Source organism: Nestor notabilis, unplaced genomic scaffold (assembly GCF_000696875.1).
Source record: "Nestor notabilis isolate BGI_N333 unplaced genomic scaffold, ASM69687v1 scaffold7315, whole genome shotgun sequence".
Lineage (NCBI taxonomy): Eukaryota > Metazoa > Chordata > Aves > Psittaciformes > Psittacidae > Nestor > Nestor notabilis.
The window spans coordinates 35,322-58,551 of NW_009927847.1; the positions used below are offsets into that span (position 1 = coordinate 35,322).

A 23,230-nucleotide genomic window follows, 5' to 3' on the forward strand; every position below is an offset into this window, starting at 1 on the left:
CAAGAATTGACAAATTTAGAACACTAAGACCTGTCAAACCAGCCCAAAGCCACTGGCAAACACCATCAACAGCATCGACAGTGGATTCTATAACTGGGATCACATCCAGAAGGATAGTGGCTGCTGTATGCAAAGACTACATCATTAAATATACCACCTGATGAAACCAGGAGCCCCTCAGGGTCTTTTTGACTAATACTGGCCTATTGCTGTGATCCTCTTCTTCTGAGCAAAGATCTGGGGTTGGCTTTCAGGTGTTGCTCCTATTAGGGAGATATGAGTGAAAGTGTGTATGAGTGAACTGTGAAGAAATACATAGCTGTGCTGTGTTCAGAGTTGCCTGGCATTAACAGCTTGAGGCTAATAACTGTAGTGACTTCATTAATAAAAAGTGTTCAACTAGATACTGGTTGTGATCTGTGACTCCCCCATCTCCATCCCTTAACAGAGAAAAGGACATTTAAACACCTTCTGGTGGAGAATGTCATGTGGGATACATAGACTATAACCACATTCTTCCTTCTTCTGAGTGACCTTTCTGAAGTGACCATACTTAAAAGATGATGCTATAGATCTGACCAGTTTGTTGTAATGTCATTGTGTATAGTGCTCAAGGGGAATCTTATAACAAAATGGAAAGCTTGACAAAAAAACATAAATTGGCTCAAGAAGTCTGAAAATGACAGTATTAGAGGGCTACACACAGACCCAAGAATTCTAGAGGTGACAGCATGGGCTGTCACCATTCCAAGAAAGAAGAGAGATGTTACTTCGGCCCACAGGACAGAGGGTGACGTAGAATAAATGTTTTCCAGTTATTGTAAAGCTTATGAATATATAGATTCATATATATCATATATATATATATTCATGGAAATTGTGTTTTAAAAGAAACAATTGAGCAAGTCTAAAGCAAGTTTTCTCTTTAGAAAAAGAATATAATCTAGTGGTTCAAAAATGTACGAAGGGATACAACTGGAATTAGAGAATCAGAAAAAGAAAGAAAAACAACAGGAACATTTTGAAGGATTAAAATATACTGTGAAATGTTTCACCCCAAAGCAAGGGAGGGCTCCAAAGGGACCTGATCATAAAAATGTGCAGCTAAAATTAGATACTTGCAAAAAGCAGATCAGGATGCAAAAGTGAAGAAGAGCTGCTGATCTGCTGAAAGTGATGAAGACTTAGAATGGGAGTCAGGAGAAAACAGTTTCTGGAATAATACATATGAATGGGAAGAAGAAGAGGAGGTGGTAATAGCAGTGATTACTACCACCATCCCACGACAGAGAGGTACTGCAGATCAGACCAATGTTGTTCCATCGCTGCTGTGAGTTCCTTTAATGTAAGACTAAGTTAACGTAAGCTGCAGATCTTGAGCCTCTGAAAGAAAGAACAGTAATGGGTTGGGCTGTGGCACTTTAAGAATCTGCTGCAAACATTTAATAAAGTAGGAATGAAACAGGTAAACTGATTTTTGATGTCACACAAACTGTGTGATAGCAGCTCTTAGCCAGGTTAAACATCATGCGCCAGGGGATCTATATATGACTCCTTTGACTGCCTTAAGTCAGATTGCCCAACAGACAGGTAAGGCAAAAAATGGCATTGACGGCACTAGTATTAATCCTTGATACATGATGGGGACTCACTCAGATACAGGCAAGAGAAAATACCATGTGCCACTCACCCTTTCCTGTTGATGAAGCACAGGTAGCTCTGGTCCTCTGGCAGCGGCAACGATGAATCAGGTTCCTTGTAGCACTGGGTGCCCAAATGCACCACACTGTATATTGCAAATGCCTGTACAGAAAAAAAATAGGGAAACCTATGTGGAATCAGTTGTGGAGATAGTACAGAATATTACCAAGTAGGTTTGAAACCCTAGAGAAATCAAGTGCTATGCACTTAAATAACTATTTAAGCTGAGAGAGTTGTGGGTTAAACATGCATATATGGAAGTCTGAATGAACAGTGAAACTCATGACTGAAGCAGAATAGGAGTAATATTGAAGGATATATGTGTTGGTTACATCTCTCTCATAATTTCATTACTAAACCCTGCATTACTCTGAGGATAAATATGACATGGTAAAAAAATATATGCAATGAGAATGGTAAAATAAGAATGGTAAAAGTATATACATAAAGGCAACAAGTGATCAGATAAACATGTGATGTGTGATTTCGCTTGTCTGTTATTGATTATTATTATGCATTATTATATATTATACCTGTTTTCAGAATCTTTAATCCTGACACTGCTGGAAACTTGTCTTCTCCTGTCACAGGTGAACTGAGCCGTCAACTCGAAGAGAAGGAAACCATAACTGTGCAGCTGGCCAGAAGCAAGCAGGCAATTGCACAGCAAATAGAAGAGCTTAAGAGGCAGCTAGAAGAAGAGAGTAAGGTAGTGCTGACCCCTGAGCACATGCTAAGGCTTCAAAATGAATCAGGGCCCCAGTTCATTTAAAAAACACTTCTGGAAGTTTGGAAGTATTGTTGCTTACAGTCTAACCCAATAAAACTACCACTAGGCAGGATGTGTAGAGGGAGCACTGTTTTTAAGTGCTTTGCCTAAGGATGTCCCTGACATGTGAAAAGTAGTTTCAGTTTTGTTGAAATTTTTTAACTTTAAAGCAATGGTCTATGTGATTTCTTTTGCTTCTGTAGCCACAGGGAAGAAAAGCTGCAGCATATGCCAAGGTGAAAGTGAAAGCACCGCCATTGGTTTTTTTCAATGGCATTGCTGAGAAAAATTGATTGCAACTGAACATAGCTGCCTGAACACTTATAAAGCTCTGTCCTTTTGTCTTCTGCCCAAGCTGCAGTGACCATATCTTTAGTGTGCATGGCGAGGGTGTCACCTGCTGGTCACAGCTAACGTACATACATAATACTATGAGTAACTTTTAGGCCAAGAATGCGCTGGCCCACGCCCTGCAGTCTGCTCGCCATGACTGTGACTTGCTCCGGGAACAATATGAGGAGGAGCAGGAAGCCAAGGGGGAGCTGCAGCGTGCCCTGTCCAAGGCCAACAGCGAAGTGGCCCAGTGGAGAATCAAATATGAGACAGATGCTATTCAGCACACGGAGGAGTTGGAGGAGGCCAAGTACGTGGTAGATGAACTGAGATGTCCAGATGTTATGTATATTGTGCAGAACATAGACCTACTTTCAGCAGCCTGACCTAAATTATTTTATTGGGGTTTGTATAGGCACTTAATGAAAACAATTACTTCTGATACTGTACTTAGGAAACTATGTTCATAACTATAATGTTGGGACTAGATGATCTTAAGGTCCTTTCCAACCCTAACCATTCTATGATATGACAATGATTTTCTGAATCATATACTTGTTTTCTTTATATTCCTTAAGGAAGAAGCTCTGTCAGCGTCTCCAGGAAACAGGGCAGCAGGCAGAGACTGTGAATTCAAAGTGTACCTCCTTGGAGAAGATTAACTTGAAGTTACAGGGGGAGGTGGAGGATCTGACAGTGGACAGGGAGAGAGCACACACATTGGCAGCTGCCCTTGACAGGAAACAGCAGAATTTTGATAAGGTGAGGAGGAAGCACGGTATCTTTTAGGTCTAGCCTTCCTAGAAGGCCAAACTAATATTCCTCACTTAAGTCAGTACTGAAATCAAGTTGAGACTAAGTTATAAGCTGCTCTAGAGCATGGCAACAGGGATTTGCCCTGTTTTCAGAGGCTGCGGTGTTTATCTAGTACAGAAAATAACCACAATAACATTTTCTGTACTAGCAGGAAGTGAAACACTATGTCTTTCAGGTCATGGCAGAATGGAAGGGAAAGTATGAGGAGAGGCAGCTGGAGCGGGAAGCTCTCTCTAAAGAATCACGCTCACTAAATGCAGAGCTTTTCAAAGTGAAAAATGCCTATGAGGAAACCTTAGATCAGCTTGAAGTGATCAAACAGGAGAACAAGGCTCTCAAACGTAAGTGTTTGGGTTCCCATTAGCTGTCCACAATCCTAACACAGCAAGACATGCTCTACAAGTGTGCTCCTGGCTCTCCGTTATCTACTGCAGAGGTGTAAGATCAAGGGCATTTAGGTGCTGCTGCCTGGTAAAGAGCAAGAGGCTCTCAAGAGGCTGTGCAGCTTGTGAAAGTGAATTTTACAGATGCACTGTGAACATGTAATAACAAGACCTGTAGTATTACCCTGATGGCCTACCCAGAGACATAAACACATGCAGTCATCTTCCAGTGTAAGGAGGGCTGTGAAACCACACTGATGCCCCTGTGTCTATGTCATCATACATGAGCTGACTGTATCTGTTTTTATCTGTACATACATATAGAACTGTGAACACATGTACATTTGTGTGTTGAACACAGTCACAAAGCAGAGAGTTCAGCTTCTCTGGCTGCCCCAGGCTGATGTCATTCTTATCTCACAGAGGAAATAGCTGATCTGACTGAACACGTTACTGAAAATGGCAAAACGATTGGAGACCTCGAGAAAGCCAAAAAGCAAGCTGAAGTAGAAAAATCTGAGCTGCGATTAGCTCTGGAAGAAGCAGAGGTGAGTTAGTTTAAATATTACTGGGAAAAGCAGACAGCAGTCTGAAGAGCTTTCTGTTCTCTTTCCTGGGCAGTGGCTATGTGCGAGGTTGATTGATTGCCACAAACTAGGAGTTTGTGTAAGTCACTGAGTACCATCACAATGATTGTGTTCTCTGAACTGTTATTTTTGTGTTTGGTTTTCCCCATTCAAAGGCAACTCTTGAGCATGAAGAGGTGAAAATTCTTGGCATCAACCAAGAATTGACTCAGATTAAATCAGAAATCAACAGAAAGATTGCTGAGAAAGATGAGGAGATCAGCCAGTTAAAAAAGAACAGTCAAAGGACTGTGGAGACAATGCAGGGTGTTTTGGATGCTGAGATCAGGAGCAGGAGTGAATCCTTAAGGCTGAAGAAGAAGATGGATGGAGACCTGAATGAAATGGAGATCCAGCTCAGCCATGCCAACCGCCAGGCTGCTGAGGCACAGAAACACCTGCACAGCATCCAGGGAGTTCTCAAGGTCCTGGTTTACCTTGCTGGTTGATTTATTTGTAAGCACAGTATCCAAGAAATTCATTAGGACAAAATTGGCTCTTCATGTTTAGGACACGCAGCGGCACGTGGACGATGCTCTGAGGACACAGGAGGACCTGAAGGAGCAGGTGGCCATAGTGGAGCGCAGAGCAAACCTGTGGCAGGCTGAAGTTGAGGAGCTACGGGCAGCCCTGGAGCAGACGGAGCGGTCAAGGAAAGTGGCTGAGCAGGAACTGATGGATGCTACTGAATGTGTGCAGCTCCTCCATACCCAGGTGTTTACTTTGCTAAGAGAGACATATTTTGGGGGTCCAGGGATTATCATAAAGTAATAGTAATTCATGGTCTTACCATGTAAGAGACCAAATACAAACACTTAAAGCCTCTCTTTTTCTCCTTTATAGAACGCCAGCCTTCATAATACAAAGAAGAAGCTTGAAACTGATATGGCACAAATCCAAACTGAGATGGAAAATATTACTGATGAAGCAAAAAATGCTGAAGAAAGAGCAAAGAAGGCAATCACAGATGTGAGGATGTTACTGTGCTTTTCTCTTCGAATTTTCAGGGCTTCCCAATGGCATTGCTGCAGCGAGTTAATGTAAATGCTCTTGTCACAAGTTGGACAGAGAAACCAGTCTGTGGGCCTGGTTGAAGAGGCCCTCAGAGGAGGATTAGAACAACAGGGAACTTGTCCTGCTGACAGATGAGTTATTGGGGATGTTGTTATCGTAATTAACTAAACGACATTTAGTCAGTCTAAACCAGATTTGTCCAGTACTGCATGAAAATGTCAACCACAAAATAACCTTGCTGTATTGAAACTAGTAAAGTGGGAAAGGAATTTAAAGATTTATCTTTTCCAAATCTTATAAAAGAACTTTTCAACTGAGAATTGTGTATTTCTGTTCAAAATTGGTCCTATATCCTCCTTTGAAAGGCCAGTGAATTCCAGTCCGGAAATAGAGCTGGTGTATCATGGGACCCAACCTGCTGATGATTTTTGATGCATACAATCAAACCAAAATCTTAACACTTAAAAACATTATTTGGAGTTAAAAGAGAAGGAAAACATTTCCATTTGCTCACGGAAAAAAAACCCAACCACCAAAACCATTTTTATTCACTTTTAATTAACAGAAATAGAACATTATAATGAATTAGACACATACATATATATATATGTAAAATATAAATGCCATTATTTCATTCTCACATTTTTCAATTTAGACTTTTTAATGTATTTTGCTGCCAAAGTAATTTGCTGAATTTTACATTATTTGTAAGCAACTTTACTCAATATTTCACCAAAACACTTAATTTGATCCTGCGGAATCAAATGTTTGAGAGCAAAATATATCCTAGTTTTGTCTTAAATATCATGACTGGTTTTAAACTGGTTTCTGCCCTGTAACACTGCCATCCAGGCAACTGTGGAAATAACAGGGCATGCACTAAGGCACAACACACAAACTCCATCACATTTCATGTGTGTTATGCGGAGAAGCCTCTCAGCTGTGCCAAGTCCTGCTCCCAAGTTTTGCTGTGGCTGTTGCTCTACTGCAGGGCACCTGGGTGTCAGTGAAGGTCACAGTAATGGCCATACTCTGGGATGGAAGATTTACTCTTTCTTTGTTCCAAGCTCTGCATGTACAGTGGGGCAGTTTTTTTCCTATCCTTTTTCCTGCTATTTCCTATCATGCTTCTGCCACTATCATGTCACAAAGCAGGAAATGTGGTGGCAGGATCATCAGAAACTGGTAATACATCCTCAGATGGTACACAGCATGCACTGTTCTTTCACATTCTTCCAGTTTCTTGTGTCATCTCCCTTCCAAGGCAGCCATGATGGCAGAAGAACTGAAGAAGGAGCAGGACACCAGTGCCCACCTGGAAAGGATGAAGAGGAACCTGGATCAGACAGTGAAGAGCCTGCAGCACCGTCTGGATGAGGCTGAGCAGTTGGCACTGAAGGGAGGAAAGAAACAGCTCTTGAAGATGGAGACCAGGGTGAGTACCAGTGCTGAACATGAGTGTCAAAGATGCTTTTCTTCTCTGATCCTTATGTGAGGGCTCAAGCCAACTGTTGATTTATTCACCAGATCCGGGAGTTAGAAGCTGAGCTGGAAGAACAACATAAACAATCTGCAGAGGCTATGAAAAACATCCGCAAATACGAAAGGCGTGTCAAAGAGCTGACTTTCCAGGTGGGTGTAAAAAGAAAGCAATTCTCCTGATCTTTTATCTCCCAAGGATGCATAATTGCATATTCCCTTTCTACAGAATGAAGAACACAGGAAGAACATGATGAGGTTACAAGATCTGGTAGATAAACTGCAGATGAAAATCAAATCCTACAAAAGCCAAGCTGAGGAAGCTGTGAGTCACTAAACTGAAGCAAAAACTTATTCACCGTTTTCTAGGACTGTCAGTTTAAAAGTTATCTCTGTGCCCCAGCATGTTGTCAGGTGGATTTTTAATTCCTTTTGTTTTGCCATTTCAGGATGAACTAGCCAATGCCAATCTCTCCAAATTCAGAAAAGCACAGCACAAACTGGAAGAGGCTGAGGAAAGGGCAGATATTGCTGAAAGCCAAGTAAACAAGCTCAGAGCTAAAACCCAAGCAGTCCCTTCTGCAAAGGTAAGCTTTTATTGCAAAAGGCAGGTTGTGCAGTCTGTAGTGTTTGCTCAAGCAAGTCAAGCAGTAGATTTGTGCCTTGCTGGTGGACATAGCCATCACTCAGAAAGGAGTGTTCTGGAAGGAAGAGGCTTTGAAGAAAGGCTGAGAGGACTGAAGTTGTTCAGCCTGGTGAAGAGAAGGCTCTGAGAAGACCTTATTCTGGCCTTTCAATATATAAAGGGGGCTTATGTGGAAGACAGAGAAAGACTTTTTACCAGACCCTCTAATGACAGGACAAGAAGCAATGGTTTTAGACTGAAAGAGGGGAGATTTAGGTTGGACATAAGAAAGAAACGTTTTACAATAAGGGTGGTGAGGCACGGAACAGGTTGCCCAGAGAAATTGTGGATACTTCATCACTGGAAGTGTTCAAGCTCAGGTTGAATGGAGCTTTGGGCAGCCTGATCTATTGAAAGACATCTCTGTCCATGGCAGGAGTTTTGAAGTAGATGATCCTTGAAGGTCCCTTCCAACCCAAACCATTCTGTGCTACTAGGATTCTGTGAGTAGCATTTCAGGCTCTGGTGCCTGAAAGCTCATGAGCCTTCTGGCTAGTTTCATCCAATTTGTTTCAGATTTAAGAAGCGGCCTCATAAAGTGACAGTGATGAGAGCCAACCTAACTCTGAACATCCCTAAACCAACTTTTCTGTGGGCCTTAGACAAAATTAATGTTCTGATTAAGTAAGATTTTGCCTGGCAAAATCTTGGAGCAGATTCCCCTGGAAAAAATGCTGAGGCACATGAAAAACAACGAGGTGGTTGGTGACAGCCAGCATTGTTTCACTAAGGGGAAATCCTACCTGATCAATTTGATGGCCTTCTATGATGGGGCTACGGGACTGATGGACAGGGGCAGAGCAGTTGACGTCATCTACCTGGACTTGTGCAAAGCATTCGACACTGTCCCACACAACACCCTTGTCTCTAAATTGGAGAGACATCAATTTGATGGATGGACCACTCAGTGGATAAAGAACTGGCTGGATGGCCGCACAAAAAGAGTTGCGGTAAACGGCTCAATGTCCAGCTGGAGACCAGTAACGAGTTGTGTCCCTCAGGGATCGGTGTTGGGACCTGTGTTATTCAATATCTTTGTCAGTGACATGAACAGTGGGATTGATGTGCCCTCAGCAAGTCTGCCGAGTGTGGCTTGGTTGACATGCTGGAGGGAAGGGATGCCATCCAGAGGGATCTGGACACGCTTGTGAGGTGGGCTGCATCAAAAGAAGCGTGACCAGCAGATCACTGCCTCTCTACTCTGCTCTCTTGACACCTCACTTGGAGGATTGTGTACAGTTCTGGTGTCCTCAGCATAAAAAGGACGTGGAGCTGTTGGAGCAAGTCCAGAGAAGGCCACGAGCATGATAAGGGGGCTTGAGCACCTCCCTTATGAAGGCAGGCTGAGAAAGTTGGGACTGTTCATCCTGGGGAAGAGACGACTATGTGGAGACCTCATAGCAGCCTTCCAGTATCTGAAAGGGGCCTATAAGGGTGATAGGGAGAGACTCTTTGTTAGGGACTGTAGTGGTAGGACAAGGAGTGATAGGTTCAAACTTAAACAGGAGAAGTTTATATTAGATATAAGGAAGAAGTTCTTTACTGTGAGGGTGGTGAGGCACTGGAGTGGATTGCCCAAGGAAGTTGTGAATGCTCCAACCCTGGCGGTGTTCAAGGCCAGGTTGGACAGAGCCTTGGGCGACATGGTTTAGTGAGAGGTGTTCCTGCTCATGGCAGGGGGGTTGGAACTCGATGATCTTAAGGTCCTTTCCACCCCAAGCTATTCTATGATTCTGTGATTCTATGATCTTAATATGTGCAGACTAAACAAAGCTTCTCCTTTCCAGGAAGTGTTCAGAAGTGAAAAATGAGCTTCCTCTGGGATAACCAGAACTTACACAAAGCATCTTCCCAGCTGTGGATTTGCAGTAGATAGAGCTATGCTGGTAGGAGGAAATCTTCCACTTGCTTACAGACACAAACATTTTCTGCACTCTGCTGCTGTATCAGTGTTAATAAAGTAGACACCTGCAACTTCAGATGCTCCAAATGTTGATGTTCATATGAGAGTAATTTTCTTTCTAAGCTAAGGGTTCAAGTCCCACTGCTTCTCTGACCATGTTTCAGCAATTTTGTGCTGACCTTTAAATCTAGGTATTTGACAGGCTTCCTCCATGCCTTCTGCTTGAAAGCAGATATCCTGACCTTGTCAAATGAAGCTGAGAATAAACTACTGTCAGAGCAGATGTGGTATGTCAAACATGCAATGTGAACAGAATTAAGCATTCCTCCTTAGTTTCACTGCTGTATCTCTGCACAGGAGAACAAGACTGCTCCAGCCTGTGAACCAATAGCCATCTATGTGCATTATGAATCAAGTATTTCTGTTCTCCTTGCAGTCAACCTGCATTTCAGAAAGTTGCCCCACTTCTGAGCTACCCAGTGTTGCAGCTCTGAGCAGGTGAGGACTTGAACTTCACTGTCTCACATATTTGTTAAGTTGTAAATAGTTATCAACTGGTCTATAATAATAACAGCAAAGTCTGAGTAGCTGCTTGAGGTTTATACCCCCAGTCTCTGAACTACACACATGGGTTTTCACGTTTCCTTTAGGAGTATTTGGTAATGATTGTTATGCAGTGGCCAAAGGTTTCCTGCCACTCTGCCCAAAAAATAACCACATGAAATACTGAGTCGATGAACTGCAAGACCTTCAGCTTGTCTGAGAAACCTGGAACTTTGATAAACCTTCTCATTCAGTCTAGCCATTAGTTTCCCTGAAAGCTGTCTTCACACCATGATCTTCTCAAGAGGGGCCTCCATCCACTGTTACTGGCCTGTGATTTGAGGGAATTGGAATTTTAGTTTTTCACACCAACTGGGACAGATGTGGATGTGTTGCTCTTTTGGTCTCCCAAGGGATGACTTCTGTTTCAGCTCTTCATTTGAAGTTGAGGAGCTGAGAGCACAATTGCAGGAGGGCTTGCAGCTCTATTGAAAGCCTGTGGCCCACTTTGTGCACTGCCAATTTCATGCAGTAAGAATAAAACAGATTGAAAGAAATGCATGGCCATGGTCACAAAGCTTCACAGCTTGAGTTGCAGAAAGGAAGCTCAGCTGATGCTAAGCCATGGTGGTTCAGGACAACACGAACAGAAGCACTCTGCTGCTGGAGAGTCTCAGAGGTGCACACAGCCCTGTCTGCATCCCCATCACACAGCCTGCCATACCAGGAAGATGGTTTTAAGATCCTGTGTGGGTCTCCACCTGGGAAGGCTTCTTTGTAGGAACCTGAGCCTGGTCACATGGCACCAAGATGGGGTAAAGCCTTTCTTTTTATCGCCCGCCTGTCTTTATGTGAACAACCAAGGAGGGGCTGGTCACACTGCCCACACACAGTTGTACTGTCCTATGGTAGACACAGGGAGATGCCCAATTAGTGCAGAGGTTCCTGGCAAGGGCAGACTGCTGGGGGCTGTAGGAGGAGTCAGTTTAACTTATTAGGGTGCTGGAATGAATACTTGTGCCTCTGGTCTGCTGAATAAACTGAGTCTTCATCTGCAGGAGTGCTGCACATGCCTGGGAATGGCTCAGAAGACTGGGTGTCTGCCAAGGGGCCTTGTTCCAAGAGCCAGCATGAGATCCATCCCCTAATGGTGTGGGACAGGATTTAGTGGCAGCACTTTAGAGGTACTTAGTACATATTGAATTCCATGACCACTTGTTCCTGCCTGCTAGTGCTGCTACTGTGCATCTGCCCAGCTGAATGTGGGGTCCCGAGGGAGATTGACTCGGCCACCTGATCCAGCTGGAAAGCTTCTGAGAGAGTGTTTTTCACTCCCCCTGAGATTTTAATGTGCAGATCCAGCTTTACAAGGCAATGAAAATGAAACAAAAAATGAGATAAAAATAAATTGGAATGAACAAAATCCATACCACAACAAGAAAGATGATGTTAAATGGATTGAAATAAGTCAGGGAGGGAATTATGATGTCTGGGAAGAGGAAAAAGGGCCTCTCGAACATCCCTAGTGCCAAAGACCACTCAAAGATAGTGAGCTTCAGGAGGTAATAGGCAAATACACTCTGGCTCCAGATGATTTGTTTCACTTGTGTGCAGTTACACAGCCTCTGGTTTTGTGTAGCTTTCATGGATGGGGTTGAAAATGAAGCAGGCAGCCATGTACTCAGGGACAAGTACACACCCTCAGGCAGGACTTGCCATAAGCATGGCTGGGCAGTGCTGACAGGCTGAGGCTTGGCCTTGTGTCCCCAGCAAATTCCCAGCTCCCTCCTGGACCCCTCCTCCTGGGCTCTGAGGTCCCACAGATCCACCCATCAGCCTTCCCAAGAGTCATTCCCACGGGAGGAGACAGGGCTGCACAGAGCTCTGGAGGTGGCCCATGCCAGGAGGATCGGCCTGTCATGTGTTTCCCTTCATCCTCAGTGTCAGAAGCTCAGAATAGCCCTGCTCTTGGAAGACTCCTGCACGGGGTCATGCCTGTTTGTGGAGATGATCTGCTTCCACTAATAGCGCTTGAAGACATTCCTTGGCGGGTGGGTTGCCTTCTATATCTCAGCACAACGTGCCGCCATGCAGGAGCTGGACAACTGTGTTGTGTCCTAAGACGACAGATGCTATTCTTACCCCAGAGAGACCTGCTTTGGCACAGCTCCTTCCTCAGCTGAAAGGTTAAAAACCAGAAACAGGCATGAGTGCGCTCTCTCTGGTAAGACACAGATCAAGAGTGGCCCCTTGGAAGTTTGTGCAATGACGCTGTGCCCACCCAGCACCTGGGTGCTCACTGCACTGTGTTCCCACGGGGAACACAGCAGCTGCCCAGGTACTTCCAGCAGTCAGCCAGGCTCACTTTGAGGTATATGGGGGCAACCCTTCTCTTGTAAAACAACAAATTAGAGCAATCCCTGGAGACATTCCAGGCAAGGCTGGATGTTGTTCTGGGCAACTTGATCTGATTGAAGATGTCCCTGCTCATTGCAGCAGGGTTGGACGAGTTGAGCTTTGAAGGTCACTTCCAATGCAAGCTATTCTACGAGTCAGTGACCTGAGAGCCCGTTTTTTGCTGATCAGCAAGAGACCCCAATCCATGAATCCTTTCCCCTGTGGGGAAGGCAGGTCTTGCTCCAAGCTTGCTCCAGAACTAGCAGTATTGCAGAAAGCCATGGAGCAGCAGCAGCCCATGAGCATGTTCAGATCCAGCATGGAGCTGGGGCCCCCGGTGCATTAAGTGTGATGCCAGCAGCTGAACTTGCCTTCATGCCCCTCTCCTTGCAGAAAACGTTAATAAGCTTGTGAGTGAGAGATGGAGGAGGTGAGAGTAAGCACAGTGCTGAGGTAAGGTTGGTATCAGGCTGGGGAGTGCAAGGAGGGATTTGGGAGATGGAGAGTGAGATGAGGGTGTGTAAGGAAACAAGATAATTGATGGCAGAGAATGTGGGAGTGGAAGAAATGACAACTCAGCATCAGGTTTGGGGAAAGAAGGTCAGGAGAATATGAGAACTGCTGGGAAACACTACAGTGATAGCCTAAAAATGCCAGTTTAGCTTGTAGGCCACCTCAAGAGAGCTTTGTAAAGTTTAGCTTTAGTTTTGAAGAAATAGTTTACTGAATTGAATCTGTAAAGTACAGCAGTATTTTGTTTCATTACTCCTGCACATGGCTTGTCACTCATGCCTGCACATTGTGCTGTGGAGAGCTGGCTGTGTTCTGGAGAAGAAAGCATCCCTAAGACAGGAGCACAAGCTGTACTGGTAGGAGGTAATGAACAGTCATACCTTCCCAGAGGGTTGAAGACTTCAGGGATACTGGCAGACTCCAGCTGGAGTCTGGAAGCCCCAAACATGGCCAGATCTCAGCTCCCCAGGCAGGGAAGGCAGCCTGGGATGAGTCCACAGGAGCAACTGCCCTCTCTGGCAGGGCGTAAGCAGATGGGGACAGTGCAGAGTAGCCCAAGTTTTGAAGTGCTGCTGTGGTCTGCCCCACGGGGATCCAGCTTGTCACTCTGTGTGAGCCCAGCCTGTGGCTACCACCCGTGCATGTATGTTTTGAAGAATCTTCCAGGAAAATAAACAGTCTAGAAGTGGGAGAGGAGGTGGGAGCAGAAGCTGAGTATCTGAGAGGTGCCAGCTGGTCCTGCCCGTCCTGGGAGGAGGGTGTAGATAGATCATGGAAACATAGAATCATAGAATAATTTGGATTGGAAAGGACCTTAAGATCATCCAGTTCCAACCCCCTGCCATGGGCAGGGACACCTTCCACTAGACCATATAAAGGGGAAAGGAACAAATTAATGATTCTGAGCCAGGGGAGGCTGCAGGAGGAGCAGATGCTGGGTAAAAATCCCTACCAGCAGCCACTGCTATAAAACCTGCTGGATTATCAGGATCAAAGTGGGACACCAGTGTGAGGAAGATGAATCGCTCACTGCCTTATGGAGAAGGAGAGTCATTTTGCATTGACACTCTATCTGTGGAGTGAGGCTGCCTGACACCTGATAAGGGCTTGTGCAAAGGTCTTGAGGAAAACATCAGTCTATGGTGGCCATAAACGAACATCTCTGAGAGAAAGTTTAAAATAGATGCAGCTGATGGGCGCGTACAGAGCTGCTGTCCCATATGGATGGCCAGGGTTCTCCCATGCTCAAATGCAGCATTCCAGTAACAGTGGAGCAAATGATTGAAAATATTTACCTACAGAAAATCTTTGTCAGTAAAGTCAAATTCAACAGTTCACACCGTGAGCTCCTATTAGGAGTCCCAGGTGAGGAGGAATCATCCAAGCCTTGCTGTTAGGGTCTCATGACTAGTCTTACAGGGCCTGCCTCCCACTAGCCCCTTGCCAGCAGCGTAGACCTGATGTCAGCACAGTACTGTTGAGAGAAACATTTTGGCACATGAAGGCTTTGGGATCAGAGCCCAGAGAGGTAAAGCCCAAGCTTAGCTATTGTAAGAGGCAGGCAGCAGTGCGGGGTCATGGGATGAGGCTGCTGTGAGACCCTATGAGGCACCCTGAGAGATACTGTCCCCCCGGAGGCACTTCTTAGGGTGCCACAGGTGCTTTGAGGGACCTGAGGGACTGGTTTGGAGGGAAGGCAACATACACCTGTGTTGCTCAGCAGAGCAGTGATGGTGTTGGCGCTGCATCTTGAGCTGCAGCAGACTTTGCATAGATCTTCTCAGGCCATCGTCATGATTGAGCTGTAAAACACCCTCGCTGCTGCTGCCTGGTGGCATGTCATAATCATTGTCTCCTACTGGAGCTGTTCTATTTTACATGACTGATTGGCCCTTGAGGAGGAGCAGAGACTTGTATCCTTCCTTCAGCATCTCAGGGGGATGCAGAGAGAAATTAAGGAAACATTTAGGCTGACACCAAGGAAATCCATCTGCCAACATGAAATAATGAGGCTGTTGACAAATTTCCTGAGGATGCAAAAGGAACTTTACTGCATCATAAAAAGTTAGTTCAGGAAATGCCACTGGAAAACTCTGCTACGTATGCTGTTGGTGACTTCACTTCAGTGACTCAAATTCCTATGGTAATCCAGTAGGTTGTCTTAACCTTGAAAAGTCTAATGCTTAGAGTGAACAGCTTTATACAAATTCCATACAGTATAATTCACTTCAGAGCACTGAAATCTGCCCAGAAGTGGGATTTGTGCATCTGTCACAGATGAGTGTCACCCTAGGAAGATATCACTTCATTGCTCTCTTTTTTAAGATACAGTTGTTGCTAGTGCTAATATTATGCACCTAATCCTGACTTTCCTTCCCTCCCCCTTTTGCCATTTGCTCTCTTTTTTCTTTGTCTTACCCGGAGGCATCTTAGCCTGCCCACCCCACTCCCCTGCTCTGTAACAGGAGCTTCTCAGCTGCTTTGGTGGGTGATAGAAAGGCCATCCTGAATGTCACCTCCTCGGACAGCTCTTCCGTTGATGTTTGCTGGGAACATGAGGAGTGTGAGTGAATGACACAACTCTGGTACTCAGTGAAGAGCTGCTCACCTTCATGTAAGTTAGCTGTTTCACCCGTGTCTCTACTGCTCTATTAGCTGGGCTGTGCTACTCTTGAGTCTCACTATCATTTAGCTGAGAGCCACTGAGAAAGATGTCATCCTTGTAAGGCAGACTGAATAATCATCAGTCATAAAAATCCTTTATGCAGATGAAAAAAAACATCAGCTTCTCTGTTTGGGTGATGACTCTGAGCCATATATAGACCAAAACCTATAGAAATTCAGTCTCGGCAAGGATGACCAGGATTAGGAGATAGGAAGACCACTAGAATAGTGAATAATTACATCCAAACATCAAATCAGTGCTCATTGGTGGCCACAAAAGGCAGAGTATTAGGAATTATCGAGATCAACTGAAAACAAAACAGAAATAATTGTATCAGGCTCACAAACCACTTGCTCTCCGCAGTTTTGGCTTGTGCGGTTTGGAATGATACAGAGAAAGATGACAGAATTGATGGCAGCACTGAAGGCACAGCTGTGTGGACGATGACGTTTCACTTTGGGAAAGGAACAACCAAGTGGGAAGATGGTATGCTTACACAATATTATAAAAGTATGGAAAAAGTGAAATTAGATTTTCACCAAGCATCCAACGTACTCATACACAGAACACCAACTGGACCTTTGCTCTGTCTGCTGATTCTCAAATCTATGAGACTCTCTCTGCTTGATGCTTTCTTTCTGTTCCTGCTTGCTGACAGCTGAGCAAACCTTACAGATCCTCCCTGTTTTCAGCTGAGAAATGGGTGCACAGCTGCTGTTTCATATTCACTCAAATGGGCTGAGGTAAAGTTTTGTATGGCAGCTGGAAAAGCAAATTATTTGGGAGTAAAATTCTCTGAAGACCTGGAGAAAGGGAAGGAAGGGAGTAAACCAAAACCCTGGTGCTTAAGAAAAGGATAGGAAGCAAGGGATAATAATCACACAATGATCACAGCAAAACGACTTTGCTTATGCCAGAGCTCTGCAAGGCCAGATTACACTGTGGGAAGGCACATGGAGCAGTGGGTTGTGTTAAATAGCCACTCCCAGAAATTACAGCCACTGAGTTTTCCTTTCTATCCCAGCAGCTGCAAGCCTCTAAACTTGGGCTTTGTAAACTCCTACATTTGTCTGTTCAAGCTCAGCCACTTCCACCTCCCTCTGCAGGAACAGGCCAGTCCCTGTTCCTCTTTGCTAAAACCCTGCTTTCCTTGAGTGCTGTTTATCACTTAATGGGTATCAATGCAAGGAAGAAGATAGCTTGAAACAACATCAGAATGTAACTAGGAAGCATCCTAGTGCTATTGTACCTCAGGGAGTTTTGGCAAACAAAAGAAAGCAAAACTAATGCTTATTCTTAATGGGTTTGCTGTTCAATCCGTTTCTTTAGTACTAATGACTAGGCAGGATGTTCTTCCTTTGGGAATTTTGAGGGAATATATGCTAATTTATCTGAAAGTAAGTAGCACATGCACAGGACAGACAAACATCTCTGAATTTTTCAACACCAGGTCATATTTTGTTGTTATAAAGGAGAGGAACCTAACTTCAGAAGCACATCCAAGCAAAGCTGCTTGTCACCAAGTCTGTCACCTGTGCAACATAATGTTTAGAGACAGATGGTAAAACATCAAACATTGATGTGTATATAAGCACTGAACAGATGTGTACAAAAGCTATGTTATGGAGTATTTACAGTGTTTTATCAGGGACCTGAGGATGAGCAGCTGAAGTGACCTGTACCCAGGCACAGGAGACAGTGCTGCCTGTGTAGGCGCCTCATCCTGCCCTACAGGCCATCAGCCCACAGAAGGTGTCCTACTAGAGCAGAAGCTGAGCAGCTTGTATGGTGTGCAAGGGGATCCCTGTTGAAGGGGATGTCTGCTGTATCCCACGAGCATTATAGATTCCATGTGAGGGGACAAGTAGGACATTGTGTGGAGGGTGGGTATCTGCGGAGATTGGAATGATAAGAAATGTCCCAGGTATGAGAGTCTACATGTTCCTTTGATTTTACCCAGTACAGCCATTCACAGAATCACAGAATGGTTTGGGTTGGAAGGGACCTTTAAAGACCATCTAGTCCAACACCCATGCCATTGGCAGGGGCATCATGTAATCTTACTTTCTTCAATGTTAAGATCAAAAATAACACCCAGTGGTGATGTCAGCCACTGTTCACTATATCATACACACATTTTCTGACAAATGGTACCAGAGAGATACTCACCAGCATGCAATTACCACTGTGAATGTGTCCAGCCTGTGATAATAAGAAGACTCTCCTGTAACTCTGCCTGCCATGTTGCTCCTCACCTGGCAGAACTTTATGTGGTGTGATGCACTTTGCTGCCACGGGGAGCTCTACAGTTCTCTGTCTCCATGTCACATTGTTCTTCAAGGACTGAAAACTACCAAAGCCTACTACTGCTCTGGAATTGGTGTTCTGGGGGCACATGCTTTGACAAGTTGCATGGGATTAACTGTCTTGAACAATGCATCTTGCCTGTGGCCCACTTGAGAAAAGCTGTTTTCCAGGACTCACTCCAGAAAAATATGTTTCTTAGAAGTGAAGCTGTGAATACCTTAGCTGCTTAGCTTTGAGCAGTTATCTACTGTGGATAGATAGAGGGAACCTCTACGTTAAAGCCACAGAAATGTTGCTGTGAAGGGATATCCGATGATCTGTAGTTCATTCCACCACTTCAGCAGATCTACTGACGATGCTGGTCAGATTAGTTACGGCTTTGAGTAGCCAAGCTAGTTGGACACAGGCCCCACAGCTTCTCTGGGAGCCTGGGTCATTCTGCATCACCCAATAGTCACGAATTTTCCTAATGTCTAACTAGATACTTTCAAGTAACAATTTGTTGTCATTGCCCCTCGTTACATTGTCTGCTACACATGAAAAAAAAAGCTTGACTCATTGTCTTTGTAACTGCTCTCATCTTTTTTCCTCAGACTTAACATGCTCTCAAACACTTTTCATAACAGAGTATTCTAGACCCTTGCCCGTGTTGCTAAGCCTTCTTCTGGACCCTGTCCCATTAGTTCACATTCCGTTTGAACTGGAGAGCCTAAAACTGGGCAAATTATTTCAGGTGAGGACTTGCCAATGTCAAAAAAAAGCTCCCTACAATCAGCTAAATACCCCTCTAACAGATTGTCTTTAAAGTCCCTTCCAAACCTAACCATTCTATAATTCTATTTCTTTTCCTAATGCAAAACCTCCTCTTTCTCATATTTCCAGTTCAAGAGCTTGATGACTCTGAACATGCATGAGAGGGAGGTTCCTGCTAGCCAACTCCAGCAATCTGTAGCCACATCCAGTTCCCCTCTCCAGCCTGGCTGTGCTGCCCAGCTGAAAAATGCCTTCTCACTCCTTGTCTTATAGCTAACCACAGGGATCAGGAGAAGAAAGTATACATCTTAAAGGCTGGCAAAAGGGAGGCAGCTGCCTGATCTCTGTCTCAAGAAGGGTCTATTTTCAGCACAACTGAATCCTTTCTCCTCCCTGGGGAATGTGTGCACTGCCAACAATGCATTGCTGTGCAGGACAGGCTGTATCCAGAGATGGTTTTCAGTCCACCTCTTTTAACTGTGCTGTGGTTTGCTTCTGGTCCAAGTGAAGTCCAGCCCTGCAGAGATGGAAATAGGATTGACAGAAAATTAGTGACTGGCAGGAAATGTTACATTCTTCTTTTGCGTTGAGACACTTGCACTTCTTTCAACAGATCCCTTTCTGGGCAGATTTCTCCATGGCTGCACCAGGATATGGGAAACAGGGCAGAGTTTTCCCTCATATAACTACAGTAAACTACAGGGAAATCTATATCATCTACTTCAGATTAGACATTGCTTCTTTGTAAGCTTTCTAATAAGCCACTATGCCAGTGCCAATAAGTGATACCTGGGCAGGAGAGGTGAGCTTCATAAATTAAAACTGATACAAAGCAGAAGCTCAGTAGCTTAGAGTGCTTTCTAGGGATGCTTATGCCAGCTGAGCAAACACTTTTTGTGATCTTTTTGTGATCTTGATGTCATAGACCAAACCACTGAACACTGGGTTATTCTTCCAGCCTGTTTTTGCACTTTCTTCTGCCTGCTCGTCTAGCCTCCACAAACTTTTACAGGTTTACAATTATCAGGTGTCTTTCCCCTATAGCTATTCACTGAGAGTTCACATACTACCTGTGTTCACAACACACACGATTACAACTGCCATTGCTTTTGCTAATAATTTCCTTCAGAAAGGTATTTTAAAAACAACTCCTGAAAACACTGAATGAGAAGTTTGTGTTTCCTGTGTTTTGTTTAGTTAATGTGAAAGGGGGAAAGAAAAGGAAATGGATCTAAAGTTAGAGTTTTCAAGTGAAAGTAGTCAATGCTTTAACATTTTATGTTCTTGTTGACTGTCTGAAAGAGTTTTTTAATGCTGGTTCTTCCAGAGGAGTTTCTAGAATAGCCTTGATACTCAGTTTGAATGGCACTGGGCTGTTTAATGCTGAATTCAGTCAGGCCCTTTCACTCCTGCTGGTCTAACCCACCAGGATTATTTCTGTATTACAATGCAGAAGACAGAAAAGTAAGCAGACACACTTGGTCTGTGTTGTAAGTGCTGCTTCATGGTGGAGGTTGTATTATTTAATGTAAAGTATATAAGTTTTAGCTGAACTCAGTATTGTTCTTGGCATGAGGGCTGCATCTCCATATACAACATTCTAAAGAACTTTGCTGTATTACAGTAATCCTTCAGACTCTTGAATACCAAGCACCTTGCAGGGATTTCACTCCAAGATACCAAGCAAAGTGCATATGCCTGTTGTCACATTATGGGATTTGTAACTTTGGGGTTTATAGTGATACTGAGACACTAATAGAGAGCTATTACTGTAGACATAGGTCAGTAATTCTGATGGGCACAGAAATACGAATTGCAGATTCACAGTAACAATAATTTCTTCTTATCTGAACTGAAGGCATTTGCATTTATCCACAGAAACCTTCAGCCATAGCAGGACCTCTTCCAACACTTGATGCGCTGTTGGGTGGGGCAGTATGTCCTGCAGCCTCTCCGCACACTGGGCTGTTGGGCAGCATTCTCAGTCTTCTTTGCAGGATGTGAATGTCTGCAGTTATCTGAGTTCTCTTGTGTAAATCCTGTGTCATTTCTCTGTATACAAGGTAGCTTTCCCTCCTAAGATGGCCAAGACATAGTATACCTGGACTGGCAGGTCTGTAGTCTCAGACCAAGAAGAATAGTTTGGCAGAAGGATGGTGCACCACAAGGTACTGGTTAGGCAAAATCCAGAAGTATTGACTTCTGGGTTTACTAGTTCAAAGGAAGGCCAAAGCCCTGCACTTGGGCAGGAAGAATCCCATGCACCAGTATGTGCTGAGTGCTGGCAGGCTGGAAAGCAGCTTTGCAAAAAAGGACCTGGGGGTCCTGGTGGACACCAAGTTGAACATGAGCCAGCAATGTGCCTTTGCTGCAAAGAAGGTGTACCTTGTCTTTGGCTGCATGAGGAGGAGGATTGCCAGCAGATTGAGGGAGATGATCCTTCAACCTCTGCTTAGCACTGGTTGTCCAGTTCCAGGCTGCCCAATATAATAGAGATATACAGCTACTGGAGAGACTCTAGCAAAGGACCACTAAGATGACTGAGGGACTGGAGCATCTTTCCTATGAGGAAAGGCTGAGAAAGCTGGGACTGTTCAGCTTGGAGAAGAAAAGGCTCAGGGGCATCTCATCAATGTGTATAAACACTTGAGAGGAGGGTGCAAAGATGACAAAGCCAGGTCTCACTGGAGGTAGGTGTCCCCAGAGCACTCCTTGGTGCCTGCTCCCCAGAGAGGCAGGACATGAGGTGCACTCCTGTACTCACCATTTCCCACTGGCTGGCTCTGGACTCCTGGGCAAGGTGCAGAGTTTTTCCATCAGCTTCCCCATGCCCTCCTCATGGAGCTCAGCAGTGAGCTCTCGATTTGGGCTCCAAGAACATGGGCACTGCAGTGCTGCAGCTCTGCTTGGAATGACCTTTACAAGCACCGGATATCGCCTGATTCTGGATATTACATCAGATCCATGCATCACTTTTCTAACTTCGCCCTTGTGTTATCCACTGAGCTCTTCTAATAATCAAAATGCCAATGACCAGGGGAAGAATGTGTTTAAATCTGACAGGACTTAAAGCAGCTCACATGACAGTGCCCTTCTCCTAAAACTAGATGAATCTCTCTCCAGGATTATCAGAAAATCCTCCTTCTCTATCCCCCAGTCTATCAGCATTGTACAGGCATGCCTGTAACCCACAATGTTCTCACAAAGGTAGCACTGTGTTTTTTGTAAGTGCGCAAGATTTGTGATGAAATGGACATGCTAGACTGAGGATATATTGTGTGTAGAGCATCTGGGACTGCACAGTGAGATGATGTGTTTATGCACATTTCAAATTCTTTGTATAGTTATGGCTGACTAGAGGATTTTTCTACCAGTTGTACATAGGGGGGGGGGAAAAAAAGTGGGAAGGGGCCATTCCTAGATCAGAATTATCTTTCCTAGGGTTATAGGCACGGGAACAGCTGGATAAGCTAAGAAATTGCCTGCTAAAGAAGGGAGCATCTCTTGCTCACTGGCACTGACCTGCAGATCAGAAGTCTCAGCAGCCATAATCCCTTCCATAGAACAAGGTGGGGCACAGGTTCCCAACAACATTCTTCCTTGGAGAATCTCCCACTTATTTGCAATCTGAAGTGTGTACAGAGGCACACACATGCAAATGCCTCTCTATGTGCTGGTATGCTTGCACACTCCTCCTGAAATCCCTGAAGCTGCCTCACATCCCTGCCTGAGGCGCCATCTTAAAAGCCCAGGTAGAACCCAGCCTCTCTTGTTGTGTCTGTAACCCTCATGAACAGCTATACATCTGCACTTCTGCATTCAGGATTTTGCCATCACAACCACCAAAAGCTTTTAATATTGCTAATTTCTCCTTTAACATCCTGATTTATCTATTGTACAGCTGGGATAGCTGCAGCACAGACATACCAAGCAATCCACCCTGGGTCATACAGTGAGTTGGTGGGAAAGCCAGCAATAGAATCCGTAAGTCCTGCATCCAAGTTCTCTAAGTGCCTTGACTAGTCCAGATTCCCTCCTTAACACCCTTGTCAAATTGTTTATAGGAGATGTATTCATATAGTCAGTAAGACAGCAAAAATTTCTAATTATATCTAGTCATGTCAAATGACAATTATGCCCTTAGTTCAGTTTGCCAGACAATGCTTTACCAAAGAAGGTTTGCCAAAAATTTTTTGACCGAAGAAAGAGTAGGCATCTGTAGCATCTGCAGACTAGATCATATAAAACATCCCTGCGACAAGTCTGCCCTGTCTCCAGGGACTGCTTCAAGGTAAGTGCATAGTATCGACAGGCTTGGAGGGACAGGATGGTGCCCTTATGTG

General features: G+C 44.5%; 1 protein-coding gene across 1 annotated transcript in view; it reads left to right on the forward strand.

Moving 5' to 3' along the window:
- Positions 1–19,635, forward strand: part of LOC104405514 (myosin-3-like) — a 35,854-nt gene extending 16,219 nt beyond the window's left edge. The window contains exons 27-39 of the mRNA XM_010014246.1: positions 2,292–2,410; positions 2,917–3,113; positions 3,382–3,565; positions 3,795–3,960; positions 4,426–4,550; positions 4,745–5,053; positions 5,139–5,342; positions 5,472–5,597; positions 6,907–7,077; positions 7,170–7,274; positions 7,351–7,446; positions 7,571–7,708; positions 19,501–19,635. Of these exons, the coding sequence (XP_010012548.1) occupies positions 2,292–2,410; positions 2,917–3,113; positions 3,382–3,565; positions 3,795–3,960; positions 4,426–4,550; positions 4,745–5,053; positions 5,139–5,342; positions 5,472–5,597; positions 6,907–7,077; positions 7,170–7,274; positions 7,351–7,446; positions 7,571–7,708; positions 19,501–19,635 (2,075 nt within the window). The remainder of the gene's footprint in view (positions 1–2,291; positions 2,411–2,916; positions 3,114–3,381; positions 3,566–3,794; positions 3,961–4,425; positions 4,551–4,744; positions 5,054–5,138; positions 5,343–5,471; positions 5,598–6,906; positions 7,078–7,169; positions 7,275–7,350; positions 7,447–7,570; positions 7,709–19,500) is intronic.
- Positions 19,636–23,230: the final 3,595 nt, after the last annotated feature.